Genomic DNA, 16,496 nt, shown 5'->3' with positions numbered 1-16,496 from the left:
TTGGGTGTTGTGTGTGTGCGGTGTTGTCTGTGTGTGTGGGTGTCTGTGTAGGGCGGTGTTTGTGGTTCCCAGTGTGTGTGTGGTGTGTTGTGCAGTGCGCGTGTGGCAGTGTGTGTGTGTGTGTTTTGGGGGGAGGTGTGCACCCCCATCGTACTCCATCCCCCATGCTGCGCACCCCCCATCGTGTTCCATCCCCCATGCTGCGCACCCCCCCCATCATGCTCCATCCCCCATACTGGGCACCCCCTATCGTGTTCCATCCCCCATGCTGCGCACCCCCATCGTGCTCCATCCCCCATGCTGCGCATCCCCATCGTGCTCCATCCCCATGCTGCGCACCCCCCATCGTGCTCCATCCCCCATGCTGCGCATCCACATCGTGCTCCATCCCCCATGCTGAGCACCCCCCATCGTGCTCCATCCCTCATGCTGCGCACCCCCCATCGTGCTCCATCCCCCATGCTGCGCACCCCCATCGTGCTCCATCCCCCATGCTGCGCATCCCCATCGTGCTCCATCCCCCATGCTGCGCACCCCCCATCGTGCTCCATCCCCCATGCTGTGCACCCTCCATCGTGCTCCATCCCCCATGCTGCGCACCCCCATCGTGCTCCATCCCCCATGCTGCGCATCCCCATCGTGCTCCATCCCCCATGCTGCGCACCCCCCATCGTGCTCCATCCCCCATGCTGTGCATCCACATCGTGCTCCATCCCCCATGCTGAGCACCCCCCCATCGTGCTCCATCCCTCATGCTGCGCACCCCCCATCGTGCTCCATCCCCCATGCTGCGCACCCCCATCGTGCTCCATCCCCCATGCTGCGCATCCCCATCGTGCTCCATCCCCCATGCTGCGCACCCCCCATCGTGCTCCATCCCCCATGCTGCGCACCCTCCATCGTGCTCCATCCCCCATGCTGAGCACCCCCCATTGTGCTCCATCCCCCAGGCTGCGCACCCCCCATCGTGCTCCATCCCCCATGCTGCGCACCCTCCATCGTGCTCCATCCCCCTTGCTGCGCACTCCCCATCGTGCTCCATCCCCCATGCTGCGCACTCCCCATCGTGCTCCATCCCCAATGCTGCGCACTCCCCATCGTGCTCCATCCCCCATGCTGCGCACCCCCCATTGTGCTCCATCCCCCATGCTGTGCACCCCCATCGTGCTCCATCCCCCATGCTGCGCACCCCCCATGCTGCGCACCCCCATCGTGCTCCATCCCCCATGCTGCGCATCCCCCATTGTGCTCCATCCCCCATGCTGCGCACTCCCCATCGTGCTCCATCCCCCATGCTACGCACTCCCCATCGTGCTCCATTCCCATGCTGCGCACCCCCCATCGTGCTCCATCCCTGATGCTGCGCACTCCCCATCTTGCTCCATCCCCCATGCTGCACACTCCCTATCGTCCTCCATCCCCCATGCTGTGCACCCCCATCGTGCTCCATCCCCCATGCTGCGCACCCCCCATCGTGCTCCATCCCCCATGCTGCGCACCCCCCATCACACTCCATCCCCCATGCTGCACACCCCCCATCGCGCTCCATCCCCCATGCTGCGCACTCCCTGTCGTGCTCCATCCCCATGCTGCGCACTCCCCATCGTGCTCCATCCCCCATACTGCGCACTCCCCATCATTCTCCATCCCCCATGCTGCGCACTCCCCATCGTGCTCCATCCCCCATGTTGCGCACCCCGCATTGTGCTGTATCCCCCATGCTGCGCAATCCCCATCGTGCTGCATCCCCCATGCTGCGCACCCCCCATCGTGCTCCATCCCCCATGCTGCGCATCCCCCATCGTGCTCCATCCCCCATGCTGCGCATCCCCCATTGTGCTCCATCCCCCATGCTGCGCACTCCCCATCGTGCTCCATCCCCCATGCTGCGCACTCCCCATCGTGCTCCATCCCCCATGCTGCGCACCCCCCATCGTGCTGCACAGTCACACATCAGAACAGTATACACGCACACATCTGATCACATACACTCACACCCCACTTCTGCCTGTGCCCTCCGGTGGGCGGTCCCTGCAGCTGTGCTGCACGCCGTGCTCCTCTGCCTTCTACCGACACGCACACATCCGATCGCATACACGCACACATCCGATCGCATACACGCACACATCCGATCGCATACACGCACACATCCGATCGCATACACGCACACATCCGATCGCATACACGCACACACCCAATCGCATACACGCACACACCCGATCGCATACACGCACACATCCGATCGCATACACGCACACAAACGATCGCATACACGCAAACACATCCGATCGCATACACGCACACACACGATCGCATACACGCACACACACGATCGCATACACGCACACACACATTGACGATATCGCACATACGCGCTCACACACTCACAACATCCGGAGATACCACATGCTTCCAGCCATGTGATCCTCCAGCAGGTCCTGGAAGGTCACTGCACGCACAGTATCGCCGCCGAGAAGCAAGTGATATCACTGGATGTTGTGAGTGTGTGGATGCGATCTGATGTGTGTGTGAGGTGTGTGTGAGAGTGAGTGTGATCTGATGTGTGTGTGTCTGTTCTTATGTGTGTGCGTGTGTTCCGCCGCTGCAGGACCTTGATGCGCTCACCTGCTCCCGGTCGGCTTCTGGTGAGTATGATCAGGGGTCTTCTTTCTTCTGTCTTCTCTCTTCTGCACATGTGTACCGGGAGCCGGTGTACGCTGGTAACCATGCTACACAATATTACCCGATGTGTACCATGGTTACCAGCGTACCCCGCCCCCCGCACGCATGGGAGCCCACACCAGCGTACGCCAGCAACCCCAGCAATGCGAGGGTATGTGTCGGCTGTGTTGCTGGCGTACGCTGGTGTGGGCTCCCGGGGGTACAGCACTCACCTGGGAGTCGGGGCTCCGTGTCGGTTCGGGGAATGCGTGCCGGGGGCGGGGCCAGGGCGAACGTGCAATGCGTGAGGGGGGCGGGGCGTGGGCGAGTTGCTAATGCGTGCAGGGGGCCGAGGCGAGAGGCCAATCCGTGGGGGGGGCGGAGCCTGGGTGAGCGGCCAATCTGTGCTGGGAGGCGGAGCCGAGGCGAGGCGAGCGGCCAATGAGAAGCTTGTCGCGGTAACGACAGAATTTTGGAGGAAGACAGACAGACAGACAGAATAAGGCAATTATATATATAGATAGATGGGCAAATACTAAAAAATGTGAGTTCAGATTATTCATCTTGAATATTTCGTACCATTTATGTATTTGTCACGAATAATAAATCTAATGTCAGTGGGAAACTCTAATATTTTTTTGGCAGAGTTTCCCAGGATGTCTGCAGGTCTGTAAAAATGCTGAAATGAATGGATAAGTGTTGAAATTGAATGAGAACAGCATGGGGAAGATGCCTGGATGCATCTATGAAACACAAGGAATGATGTTGTCAGAGTATTATGCCACTTTGATGTGCAGACCCCAACCTATTTGTGATAACCAGCGCAGGTAAAATGGACAGCTGAGGGCTGCAGCTCCCAGATGTGTGCTTTATCTTGGCTGGTTATCAAAAATAGAGGCTCCCCCACAACATTTTTTTAAAGAAAATTATTTAAATACAAAATTAAAAAAATGACATGGGCTTTTGCCCATTTTTATTTACCAGCAGAGATAGAGCAAACAGCTAGTAGCTAGTATTCTAGCAGCTGGGAACTCCAGGAACTTTCAAGTTTACCTTAAAGCTTCCTTTAAGGTTTCTGGGCCTCAAAGTTGCTCGAAGAAATGGTGGCTGTGAGATCCAGTAAGCTTTTAGGTTACAAGAGCTCACAGTCACCAGGTCTCACAGCAGCTGTCAACCAGGTAACTTAAGGGAGCCTTTATGGTTCCTGCAGTTCCCAGCTGCTGGGATATCTGGAGGCTGTTATCTCTTGTATCCTAAAAGGTTTTATTGCTGGTGTAATGTACTGTACTGCCATACTTTTACATTTTCATATTTTACACATGTCAGTTTTCACAGTCTACTATAACCTAATAGCCAAGCCTGGAGGCCATTGTTAGGAATCTAGTTGACACAGTAACCATTGGCACTTTGCCATCCCATTGGGGGAGATGGGGTACAGCCACCTTTGACTGTGGAATTTAGGGGCTAAACCATTGGGATCAGTGCTAACACTGACCTCGTCCATTGCAGCAACAACCCTTTAATGTGGACTAATGAACTGCGTCTGTAATCTCATGGCAGCAACAAAAATGCAATAGAACCTCTCCATAAGACCACCTCCATATCCTGGCCAGATTTCTTGCTACAGATTTTCAGTTCCCACTAGGCATCTTTGAGAAGACCACCCCCTAGAAACCACTTTTTAAGTGTGATCATCACAGCGGGGTTTTTCTATGGATTTGTTTTAGTTTTTCCTTACACTGTCACTTCAGTAGAACATTTATACAACTCTTCTTTACACATTGCTAAAACACTGTCTTCTGTCGAGAAGATGAAAAGCTCGTAATTGATTAAAAAAGAAAAGAGACAGAATTAGTCAATGATTTGAAACAAAATAATTTATGAGAGCTTTGTTTATAAGAGTGTTTTTTACTTTTCACAATGGAAATTTGTTTTAATATTGCACAATTTTGGGGTTCTAATTTACTACTATATATAACGTTTCCACCAGAAAGCATATGCCATCAGTAAGGTTAAGAAGCCTTGCATATTAGAGGCTATCGACCAAATTAAGTTTGGGGTTATCATTCGGCCCACAACCTTCTCTGTGAAAAACTGCCACTGGTTGAGATGACTGGCAACGGCTTATCTCCGGAAGAGCAAAGTAAATGGTGGTCCGAAATTGGAAATGGCTGACTGCTATCTCCGCCCACAGTTTTACTGAGCCCCCATACACATTAGACTGTTAGCCAAACCTGTTGATGTTGCTGGATTTGGTCATCATAAGAAAATTTGCATCGGGGGGGGGCCTTTAGATTTGATCTTTTTCATTCATCAGTACTGTATGTACTGGTCAGGTAAAGAAATCCGTATTCTTGTAGAACAGTAAGTGAGAAAGTGGCAATTACATTGTATATTTACGGCTGCTCTTTCGTTCTCTAAGTCACCATATTATAAGTTCTGCTTTATTGTGTGATACTGTTGTATTTCTCTTTTTCTTTCCTTCTATTCCAGCTTTGTCCAGGGCTTGGTCTTCCACAAGTAGGTTCCTGGTACTTCCGCATGCTTGTTTTCTGAGCACTTGCTGTGGATGTGTTTTGCTCATTAATTGGTGGCCTGATAATAGTGCAAACATACTGATTTACACCTTGTGTCTGTTCTTGATGAGAGAAGGTTTCCAGCCATACATTACATGCAGATTGCTAGGCCGGAAAGTCTAGCTTACATCATTTTAACAAATGACATTTACTATAAATTCTGATGTACGGCAACATTAAAATAGTTTGCTAGTTGTGTCATAGCTCTCCCCTGTTGTTCTCTGCAGGCACAGAACATTTTGTAATCATAAGAACATAAAACATGTGCCAATGGTGCGGGATAATGTAACACTCGTCTTCAAGCCATTTAAAAAGAATTGTATCCACAAAGCATTGTAAATTGTAGCATAGAATGCGCTCAACTTAATTTCCTAGGGCTTGAGACTGGTATCTTGCACATATATTGCTCCTCATTTAACCCCCTTCAACCGATTTTCCGTTTTTCTTTTTTTTTTTTCTCTCTCATTCTTCCGAGAGCCGTAACTTTTTTAATTTTTCTGTCAATCTTGCCATATGAGCGCTTGTTTTTTGTGGAACGAGTTGTACTTTTAAATGAAACCATGAGTTTTACTATATAGTGTACTGGAAAACAGCAAAAAAAATTCCAAGTGCGGAAAAATTGCAAAAAAAAGTGTGATTGCACAATTGTTTTTGAGATATTTTATTCACCGTTTTCAATATATGGTAAAACTGATGTGTCCGTGTGATCCCTCAGGTCGGTACAAGCTTGTAGACACCAAACATGTATAGGTGTACTTTTATCTAAGGGGTTAAAAAAAATTAGAAGTTTGTCCAAAAAAAGCGGAGCACATTTTGCGCTATTTTCCCGCAACACATAGCGTTCTCATTTTTCGGGATCTATGGCTCATTGATGGCTTATTTTTTGCGTCTCAAGCTGACGTTTTTAACCGTACCATTTTTGAGCAGATGCTACATTTTGATCGGCTGTTATTGCATTTTGCGCAAAATTTGTGGTGACCAAAAAACATAATTTTTCTCGTTTGGAATGTTTTTGCCGCTACACCATTTCCCGATTAGATTAATTGATTTTATATTTTGATAGATCGGGCATTTGTGAAAGTGGCGATACCAAATGTGTGTATATTTTTTATTTTTTTAACACTTTAATTTTCAATGGGGCGAATAGGAGGTGATTTGAATGTTTAGGGTTTTTATTTTTTAAAACTTTTTTTAAACTTTTTTTTTATTTTACTAGTCCTCAAAGGGACTATAAGGATCAGCAGTCTGATCGCTCATTCTTTTCTGGTGATCACACCTACACAGCTGTGAACACCAGAAATGATCATCTCCTGTCTCACATAGCACTGGGCCGTGTGAAACAGGAAGTGAGCCATGATAGCTACAGGAGTCATCACATGACCCTGTTCTCCCATGGCAACCATCGGCTCCACCTGATCACGTCATGTGACTTCCAATGGCAGACGGTGAGTAATGTTTTACCGTGATTGCCATTAAAATGGCGCTGTCACATTTTCACAGCGCCATTTAAGGGGTTAACAGGTACGGGTAGAATTTTATTCCACTCGTGCTTGTGAGGCACACATGTCAGCTGCTCAAATAAGGTGACATGTGCACGGATCCCCCCCGGCTGCCAGCGGCAGCCGGCTGGGATTAACACTATGACCGCTAGGACGTAATTTCACTACCCACGATCGTTAAGGGATTAAGCTTGAACGATATAGTTTAAAGAGGTGGTCTGAAGGCTGAACAAATTTCAATCTAAATCCCTATCTATTTATTGCCCCAATCTAAACTAATTTCTAATTTGGCTGTATTAAACATTTCCTAGCCTTCCCTGACTACACAATCTAACGATTTTTTTTCCATACTTCCTGTCTGATGACACTTCAGTTGAGAATCCCAGTGAATACCAGGTGTTTCAAATTCCAGACAGGCGGATATGTCAAGTCTGACTTCCTACACCTCTACCTATCATCAGATTGAAGGGGGTCCACGGTGCACCATAAGTTGTACCTCACTGTACATTGTGTTGTGGCAATTAATGGTACTGCATGCTCTTTTCCATTCACTTGTATTTGAGAAATCTTGCATCTTCAATCTGCTGATTGATGGGAGAGTTGGGTGTTAAGGCCGCTTTACACACTGCGATATCGGTACCGATATCGCCAGCGTGCGTACCCGCCCCCATCGGTTGTGCGACACGGGCAAATCCCTGCCCGTGTCGCACAACATCGCACAGACCCGTCACACGGACTTACCTTCCCTGCGACGTCGCTGTGACCGACGAACCGCCTCCTTTCTAAGGGGGCGGTTCGTTCAGCGTCACAGCGACGTCACAGGAGCGTCACTGAACCGCCGCCCAATAGAAGCGGAGGGGCGGAGATGAGCGGGACGAACATCCCGCCCACCTCCTTCCTTCCGCATTGTGGCCGGGAGGCAGGTAAGGAGAGCTTCCTCGTTCCTGCGGTGTCACACGGAGCGATGTGTGCTGCCGCAGGAACAACTTCGTTACTGCTGCATGTCACCGATGAGCGATTTTGCACGTTTTTGCGACGATGCAAAATCGCTCATAGGTGTCACACGCAACAGCATCGCTACATTGGCCGGATGTGCGTCACAAAATCCATGACCCCAACGAGATCGCTGTAGTGATCTCGTAGCGTGTAAAGCCCGCTTTAGACCCCTACAGATCTGATATCGTTAAATGATCTTAGGGATAGGTTATTAATATTAAAGTCACAGAAAACCCATTTTGCCAATACCTGGACAGCCCCTTTTTAAATGAAGTAGTAAGCCTTATTAAATAAAAAAAAAAAAAAAACCTCCCTCTCCAAGTGTTCATGTGACATTGTTATGCCACATGAGTCCTGCAGCCAACAGCCACTATTGGGGTGCTGCACTCCCACTTATCTCCGCTTGTCTCAGAATGATCGGAAGAAAGTGAGAATGACAAGATACCAAGTGCCAATAGCTGCTGCAGGGATCACGTGGCAAAACAATGTCATGTGAGCCCTGGGAGATCTTGCACCTCCTGCACTGAATGGAGCAATATCTTTTTTTTTTTTTTTTTTTTTTTTAAATGGAGACTTCTTCATTTAATAATGGCTTGTCCAGGTTTTGGATAACTATGTATGGTTTTATCTGAAAAACCTGTGCTCTGTTTAAATCCACTTCTCATTACTTTACTGATTTATGGTTTCTCTCCAAACCCAACCACATAATTGCATTGGTGAGTGCAAAAAAGTGTGAGCGCCTGTATGTAGGATGAAATTCTGCCTCTAAATACCCACTACCCTAACATGATTAATACACCCCTGCTAGTACATTTGTGATGAAAGTGATGACATTCAGATCCCTTCTATTTAAGAGTAAGAATTATATACTTTACCGCCTTAAAAATAGTGTTCAATGCTAGTGAGTCAAAGGAACAGACTCTACAACTACAGTATGTATACCAAGCTAATAATTTAGAAGTGATATAACGCTGAAGTCTGATATAGCTGTAAATCAACTGTGATCAAGGTAAGGAGGCTGAAAACGTGTTTATCACTTTCTGGAAATTGAATAAATGATGTCTAATAACCCTTCAACTACTCTGCAGATGCCATATTGTGGTGGTTTTACTGGTATCTAAGACAGATTCTCTAACATTATTCTATTAATCTTATTTTGGGTCACTTTTTCTTGGACTGTGTGCATACTGGTCCCTACTGCACAACATAAAGGACTGATTTTCTAAACAGTTTTTAAGCCTTAAAGTGAACCTATCAGGTGCAATATGCACAGAGAACCATGAGCAGTTCTGGATGCATATTGCTAATCCCTGCCTAACGTCCCTGTATACACTAGCACAGATAAAGAGATCTTTAGAAAAAGTATTTCTAAAGATCTTTTATCTTATGCTAATGAGCACGGGAACTAGTTCCAAAGGCGTTATATCCCCCGACATCCATCCATTTAGCATGTTAGTACGTCCACAGGGGCGTGCCAACATACTATTCACCAGGAGTGACGCACGTACCTGTGTTCACTGTGACCGTTCTTCTGAATGCCCGCCCATTTCCAGGCATGCGCAGTACAGTCCCTGACAGACTTCTGTCGCTGATCCATGTTATGTAAAGAAAAGCTTATAACTAGTGATAATCAAATACCCTATTATTTGCTTCAACGGATATCTGGCGAATACCTCGCCGCTATTCGAGTAGTCGCGAATATTCGACCCCCAATGTAAGTCTATGGGAAACCAGAATCATTTTACGTCGGACCTGTCGGTGACCTGTGGTGACTGAGGAAAAGGCTGAAATGGATGGGAAAAGACTGAAACAGTATGGGCACAGCCTGTAGAAGGTGCCTCACTGCATTTCTGGTGTCTTTGAATAACGTGGTCAGAGCAGTACGCGGCATTTACGTAGTCGCCAGAACAGCTCTCAAACCAAAGTAAAATACGGGAAATTGCTAAGAAACAGTTTCTAGTGCCTAATAACTGTAGTAAAACGTCAAATCAAGCCCCGACCTCCCAAAAAAAAACACTTTAGCATATGTTCACAAATTTCGTTTTTTACATTTTTCCTTTTTCGATTAGAAAGGGCTGTAACTGATACATTATATTGGTGTCTGTCTCACACCTCCTCTTTTGGGAAATATTTGACAGCACTTTAAAAGGTCAGCTACAATGTGCCCGTTGGGATGTTGGCCTTGCCGTCCTCCTCCTCCGCAAGCACCACTGGCTCCAGTGGCCCTCTAAGGGCCACTGGCTGTTCTCAAATCTCCGACTTCTTAGGGCTCTCAGGTGGGCCCTGTAACATACATTGGGGAGGGATGGCAGTCATTTGTAGCTTTCTGCGTCTCCTATATCATTAGTGTGAAAGTTGGAATACGTACTCCATAACACTTTACAGTGCTATTGCCAATGTGGCCATTTGGATGTTGGCCTTGCCCTCTTCCTCCTCCTCCTCCTCCACCAACACCACCGGCCCCAGTGGCCCTCTATTCAAATTCTATTTCAATGATTCAGAAATGTATGTTTTATGGACAAATGAACGCCACGCTGTGACATCGAAGCTGATGTCATTGATGATGATTGCATCTGACCTTGGGAGCAGGTTGGGAGCAGGAGACATCATCACCTGCTTCCTAGTCCGCAGTTTGTGAAGCATGCAGCACCGTGGAAGTGGCAGTTGTTTCACTCTGGAACTCAGGCTTTATTCCACTAGCTAACACCAAGGATTTAAAAAAATTCCGTTTCCCCAGGGGGGAATGGTTCAAACACCATGTAGCTAAGCATCACAAGGTACTTCCAACAGCTCCCAACAGCTTATTTTTAAAAAATTGGTAGCATATGCAACAGGGCATAACATGCCAAGGAGTTTAATACATTCAGTTTCCCCAGGGGATAATGGTTCAGACACTATGGAGCACTGCATCAGCAGGTACTCCCAACAGTTTTTATTAAAAAATTGGTAGCATAAGCAACAGGGCATAACATGCCAAGGAGTTTAATGCATTCAGTTCCCCTAGGGTGTAGTGGTTCAGACATCATGTAGTTAAGCATCACAAGGTACTCCCAACAGCTCCCAACAACTTATTTAAAGAAAAAATTGGTAAGATAAGCAACAGGGCATAACATGCCAAGGAGTTTAATACATTCATTTTCTCACATCGCCAAAAGGTTCAGAAAGCCTCTGTTCCCACAAGCCGATACGACAAAATCTCAAGGGCTATCAATCGTGCAATATGTGCAGTTATAGTTTCTGCCCTTGGGTGCGTAACAGGGTATTTTCGCTTCATTTTGAAGGTCTGTGTATGGACAACTGAACGGAACGCTGGGACACCGAAGTGGATGTGGTTGTTGATGATTGAGTTTGGCCATCATCAGGTTGAGAGCAGGAGGCATCAGCGCCACCTTCTTGCACACCAGTTTGGGAAGCAGGCAGCCCAGGGGAAGTGGCAGAGTTTTGAGTCTGGAACTCAGGCTTTATTCCACTAGCTAACACCGAGGATTAAAAAAAATCAGTTTCCCCAGGGGATAATGGTTCAGACACTACGGAGCACTGCATTAGTATGTACTCCAAACAGCTTTTTATTAAAAAAAATGGTAGCATAAGCAACAGGGCATAACATGCCAAGGTAAATAGGGGCTTTTTTGGGGGGGGACCAGTTGTAGTTTTGAATGATATTAATGATATTAATAACACTGGGGGGAAAAAATTACAAAAATTACCCCTATTAACATTTATGCTCAAAACTTTACATACAGATTTTTGCTTTCTTGTCCTTTTTTCAGAGAATATGAATGATAACACAAAAACATTTTTTTCCACTCATAGTTAGTGGTTGGGTGAAGCCATTTATTGTCAAACTACTGTGTTTTCTCTTTTTAAATCATAATGACAATCAAAAAAATCCAAATGACCTTGATCAAAAGTTCACATACCCCAATTCTTAATACCGTTATTCCCCCTCTAACATCAATGACAGTTTGAAGTCTTTTGTGGTAGTTGTGGATGAGACTCTTTATTTTCCCAGATGGTAAAGCTGTCTATTCTTCTTGGCCAAAAGCCTCCAGTTCCTATAAATTCCTGGGCTTTCTTGCATGAACTGCGCGCTTGAGTTCTCTCCAAAGTGGCTTAATGATATTGAGGTCAGGAGACTGAGATGGCCACTCCCGAACCTTCACTTTGTTCTAGTGTAGCCGACTGGTTCACTTGGCCTTGTGTTTTGGATTATTGTCATGTTGAAATGTCCAAGTATGTCTCATGCGCAGCTTATGGGCTGATGAGTGCAAATTTGCATCCAGTATTTGCTGATAATGTTCTGCATTCATCTTTCCTTCAACTTTGACCATTGTAGCTCACACATCCCCACATCATCAGTGATCCACCTCTATACTTTGCAGTAGGAATGGTGTTCCTTTCATCATAGGCCTTGTTGACATCTTTCCCAATATATCGTTTATGGTTGTGGCCAAAAAGTTTGATTTTGGTCTCATCACTCCAAATTACCTTGTTACAGAAGTTTGGAGGCTTGTCTCTGTGCTGTTTGGCATATTGTAGGCGAGATACTTTGTGGCATTTGAGCAGTAATGACTTTCTTCTGGTGACTCTACCATGCAGCCCATTTTTTTTTTCAAGTGCCTCCTTTTTGTCCATCTTGAAACAGTCACACTGCTAGTCTTGTATTTTAGGTGATGTTATTTCTGGGTTTTTCTTTGCATCCCAAACAATTTTCCTGGCAGTTGTGGCCAAAAGTTTTGTTGGTCTACCTGATCATGGTTTGTTTTTTATAGAGCCCCTGATTTTTCATTTGTTAATCACAATTTCAACACTGCTGACTGGCATTATCAATTTCTTGGATATCTTTTTGTATCCATTTCCTGTTTTATACAGTTCAACTATCTTTTCCCATAGATCCGTTGACAATTCTTTTGCTTTCCCCATGACTCACAATCCAGAAATGTCTGTGGCTAGACAAATGATGCAAGAGTCTGTCTGGATCCCAGAAACGCACTCAGCTTTTATGCACACACACTGATTACAAGCAAACAGGTCTTAGGTAAGGATGTTACCTTTATTAGCCATTCAAACCCATTTGTGTCAACTTCTGTGCATGTTAGGCAAAAATTACCAGGGTATGTGAACTTTTGATCAGAGTCATTTGATGTTTTTGGTTATCATTATGATTTAAAAAGAGATAGCACAGTATTTTGACAAAAAATGGCTTCACCCAACAACTAACCATGAGTGGAAAAAGGTGTTGTGCTATCATTCATATTCTCTGAAAAGAGGCTAAGAAAGCAAAAAGTCTGCCGTGGTATGTAAACTTTTGAGCACAACTGTATATGCATACAACCAATCAAACACTTGGACTGATATCTACTAAACAGTATTTTTTGCCTTTTAGTTATTAAAACAAATTAATACATGAAGAATTCTTCTATTTATGAAGCGCATCACAGGTTAGCGATTATATTGCAGATTCCTCAGTGCTCACGTACCACATTGTGTAACTAGGTGGCCAAGACCTATATGAGTATGTTGAAAAATGGTTTCTTTTGACCGAAACATCACAAATTTATACATAGTTTCAATTTGATCAACACTATAAACTTTGTTATTTTTTCACCTGATTTGCATTTTAGTAGCAAATGTTTTTGTATTGACTTATTTTTCTTACATCAGCTCTAGTTTTTTTGCCTTGGTTATTAAAACACATTCCATCATAGGGTGGAGTTACTAGAGTCCGATGGGCCAAAGTGCAAAATTTGAGTCTGGGCTTCCCCCCCCTCTGCATATTGGTCAGATGAATAGGCCATTGTAGCATTTGAAATCCTATGAAGACATATGAGTTGCCCCCCTCTCCCTTCATTGCGTAGTAATGACCCAGATTCTGTACTAATGTCTCTGGGCCACTCCCTGGTAAATATGTCCCCCATCGTGGTAAATATGTCCTGATCATAGCTCCATCCTTATGTATGTACCCATCATGGCCCCATCTTGGTATATGACCTCCATCGTGGCTACTTCTGTCTCCATCCTGGTATATATGTCCTCATCATGAACCCATACTGGTGTATGATTCCAATCACAGCTATATCCTGTGTAGCGGGGTGGGGGTACCCCAAGACTACAAAGACGCCGTGACTCAAATAGTCCGATCCAAACAGCTTTATTGTCCTTGCTGTACATGTAAATTAATCCAGAACACAGCCGGGTTATGCACCGTCCATACGGGTCCCCGTCACACAGGCACCCCTTGTCGTAGGAGACGGTCTTACGATGCCCCGTTTGGCTGTTCCAGGAGGGTCCACAAACTTATAAGCGCTCCACGCCGGCCTGGAGCTTTTCCAGGCTTCCGGCTCTGCAGCTTACAGAGCAGACTCTATTACAAGTTCATAGTGGAAGTTAACCACTTTCCTTACTCTCTGGCCCCTGCCAGCAGACACCTCTAGCTGAGGTTCCCTCGCGGCCCCAGGGCCCTCTGCAGACCACTGGGTCTGGGTCTCCTCCAGGAGAGGCTCGGCCTTACAGCCCTCGTCTGGCTGCACTCACCTCAGTCTTAATAACGGAGTCCTGTGCTCAGCCTCCACACAGGTTGCTCCCTGCAGAGTTCTCGGCTCTGCTCTCACTCTCTCCCAGCACACACGCTGGAAGTCTAGAGCTAGTCTCTATCTAGACTGCCCTAGACACACTCCGCCCAGGTTCTGAGACTGGATTGCTTTAACCCCTCGAGCCACACCCACAGGTGGAGGTCTGTGAATCTCAGCCCTGCAGAGCACCTTGCGATTATTAACCCCTTCACGACCGCGGGCAGTAAAATTACGTCCTATTTTAACGTGACTTAACGACCAGGGACGTAATTTTACTGCCTAAACTTCATTTGATTGCCGTGGCCATAGCAACGACTTTCAAATGATGTCCCCTGCTGTTTCTTACAGCAGGGGACCTTTGCTTGACCCTAGGGGGGGCGGCATCGCCACCCCCTATCGACGATCGATGTGATTGGCTGTTCAAATCTGAACCGCCAACCACATCGATCGCACTAATTTCGGCAAAAATAATGCCCGAATTAGTGCGATCCTGTGAGATCCAGCTATGACATGCCGCAGCTGCTGCAGCATATCATAGGTGGACCTCAAACATGCCGCCCCCAGCCCCTGCAGCACTGATTGGAGCGATCGTGCTATGACGCGCAATCGCTCCAATCAGTGTGCAGTGGGGCGGTGTGATTTGCCGGTGGCCGCCCTCCCCAGGCCTGTGCTGGCCTGCGAGCCCTCCCCCAACATGGCTGCAGCGTGCAGTGGCTGGTACTTGTGGTACCACGCCACCGCCGCTGCTGCCGCCGCCGCCGCCCTAGCTGTCACCGCTGCTGCACGTGAGTACTGTGCTCACTTTGCAGCCAGCCCGTGCGCGCTCCCGTGGTGCCCCTGCGCGCTCCCGTGGTGCCCCTGCGCGCTGCCATGGTAGCCCCTGCCGTGCCCCCCCCGCGATCTGCTCCCCCCAACCCCCCCCCCCTCCCCCCCGACATCCCGATCTGCTCCCCCCGCGATCTGACTGCCTCCCCCATTATCTCTGTTCTGCAGCTCCCTCTCCGGTCTCCCCCTCTGCTCTACCCCCTCCCCCTCTGCTTCCCCCCCCCCTCTCTGCTCTCACTCCCCCCCCCTCTCCCCCTCTGCTCTCCCCCGACGTCCTCTTACCTGTCTTCACCAGCCTGATCACATCTGCGTCCATCGCTGGGTCCTTCCTGGGCATTCTGCTGATCTGCCTGCTGCTCCTGTAAAGCTGTCCATCTCTCTGCCATCTGTTCCTCTGCAGCTCTTCTGGTCAGTGATCCTCCTGCTAGTCCTCTGGGTACTGTGAGTATAACTTTTTTTTTTTTTTCCGTATCCCCTGTCCATTTTTACACCTCATCTGTCCGTGCGTCCCGCCAAGCGCTGATCAGGGATGCAGATAACGGATCGGCATCCCTGCTCAATTTTTGGCGTGACTTTTTTTTTTTTTCCGTATCCCCGACGCTTTTTGTATCGCATCCGTCCGTGCGTCCCGCCAAGCGCTGAACAGGGATGCAGATAACGGATCGGCATCCCTGCTCAATTTTTGGCGTGACTTTTTTTTTTCCGTATCCCCGACGCTTTTTGTATCGCATCCGTCTGTGCGTCCCGCCAAGCGCTGATCAGGGATGCAGATAACGGATCGGCATCCCTGCTCAATTTTTGGCGTGACTTTTTTTTTTCCGTATCCCCGACGCTTTTTGTATCACATCCATCCGTGCGTCCCGCCAAGCGCTGATCAGGGATGCACATAACGGATCGGCATCCATGGTCAATTTTTGGCGTGACTTTTTTCCATATTTGCGACGCTTTTTGTATCGCATCCGTCCGTGCGTCCCACCAAGCGCTGATCAGGGATGCACATAACGGATCTGCATCCATGGTCAATTTTTGGCGTGACTTTTTTTTTTTTTACGTATCCCCGACGCTTTTTTTTATCGCATCCGACCGTGCGTCCTGCAGCGGCCGATCAGTGCACTGCGTCTGTGCGTTTGAAAAGTCAAATGGCGCTCCTTCTCTTCTGAGCCCCGCCATGCGCTCAAACAATTTATTTCCACCACATATGAGGTATCTGCGTACTCAGGAGAAAATGCACAATACATTTTATGGTGCATTTTTTCCTGTTACCCTTGTGAAAAAAAAAGCTACCTAGTTGAAGCAACCGTTTTGTGGTAAAAAAAAAAAAATTTCTTTTCACGGCTCAACGCTATAAACTTCTGTGAAGCCCCCAG

General features: G+C 47.5%; 1 protein-coding gene across 4 annotated transcripts in view; it reads left to right on the top strand.

Moving 5' to 3' along the window:
- LOC142311040 (L-threonine ammonia-lyase-like) overlaps positions 1-16,496 on the top strand; it is a 290,375-nt gene that overhangs the window by 12,329 nt on the left and 261,550 nt on the right. For 2 of the 4 annotated variants that reach the window (XM_075349046.1, XM_075349045.1), the window contains exon 2: positions 5,155-5,181. The exons of the other annotated variants lie outside the window; for them this stretch is intronic. In XM_075349046.1, the coding sequence (XP_075205161.1) occupies positions 5,155-5,181 (27 nt within the window). The remainder of the gene's footprint in view (positions 1-5,154; positions 5,182-16,496) is intronic. 4 annotated transcript variants of the gene reach the window in all.

Source organism: Anomaloglossus baeobatrachus, chromosome 5, assembly GCF_048569485.1.
Source record: "Anomaloglossus baeobatrachus isolate aAnoBae1 chromosome 5, aAnoBae1.hap1, whole genome shotgun sequence".
Taxonomy (NCBI): Eukaryota; Metazoa; Chordata; class Amphibia; order Anura; family Aromobatidae; genus Anomaloglossus; species Anomaloglossus baeobatrachus.
This window is presented reverse-complemented; position numbering and strand designations above follow the sequence as displayed.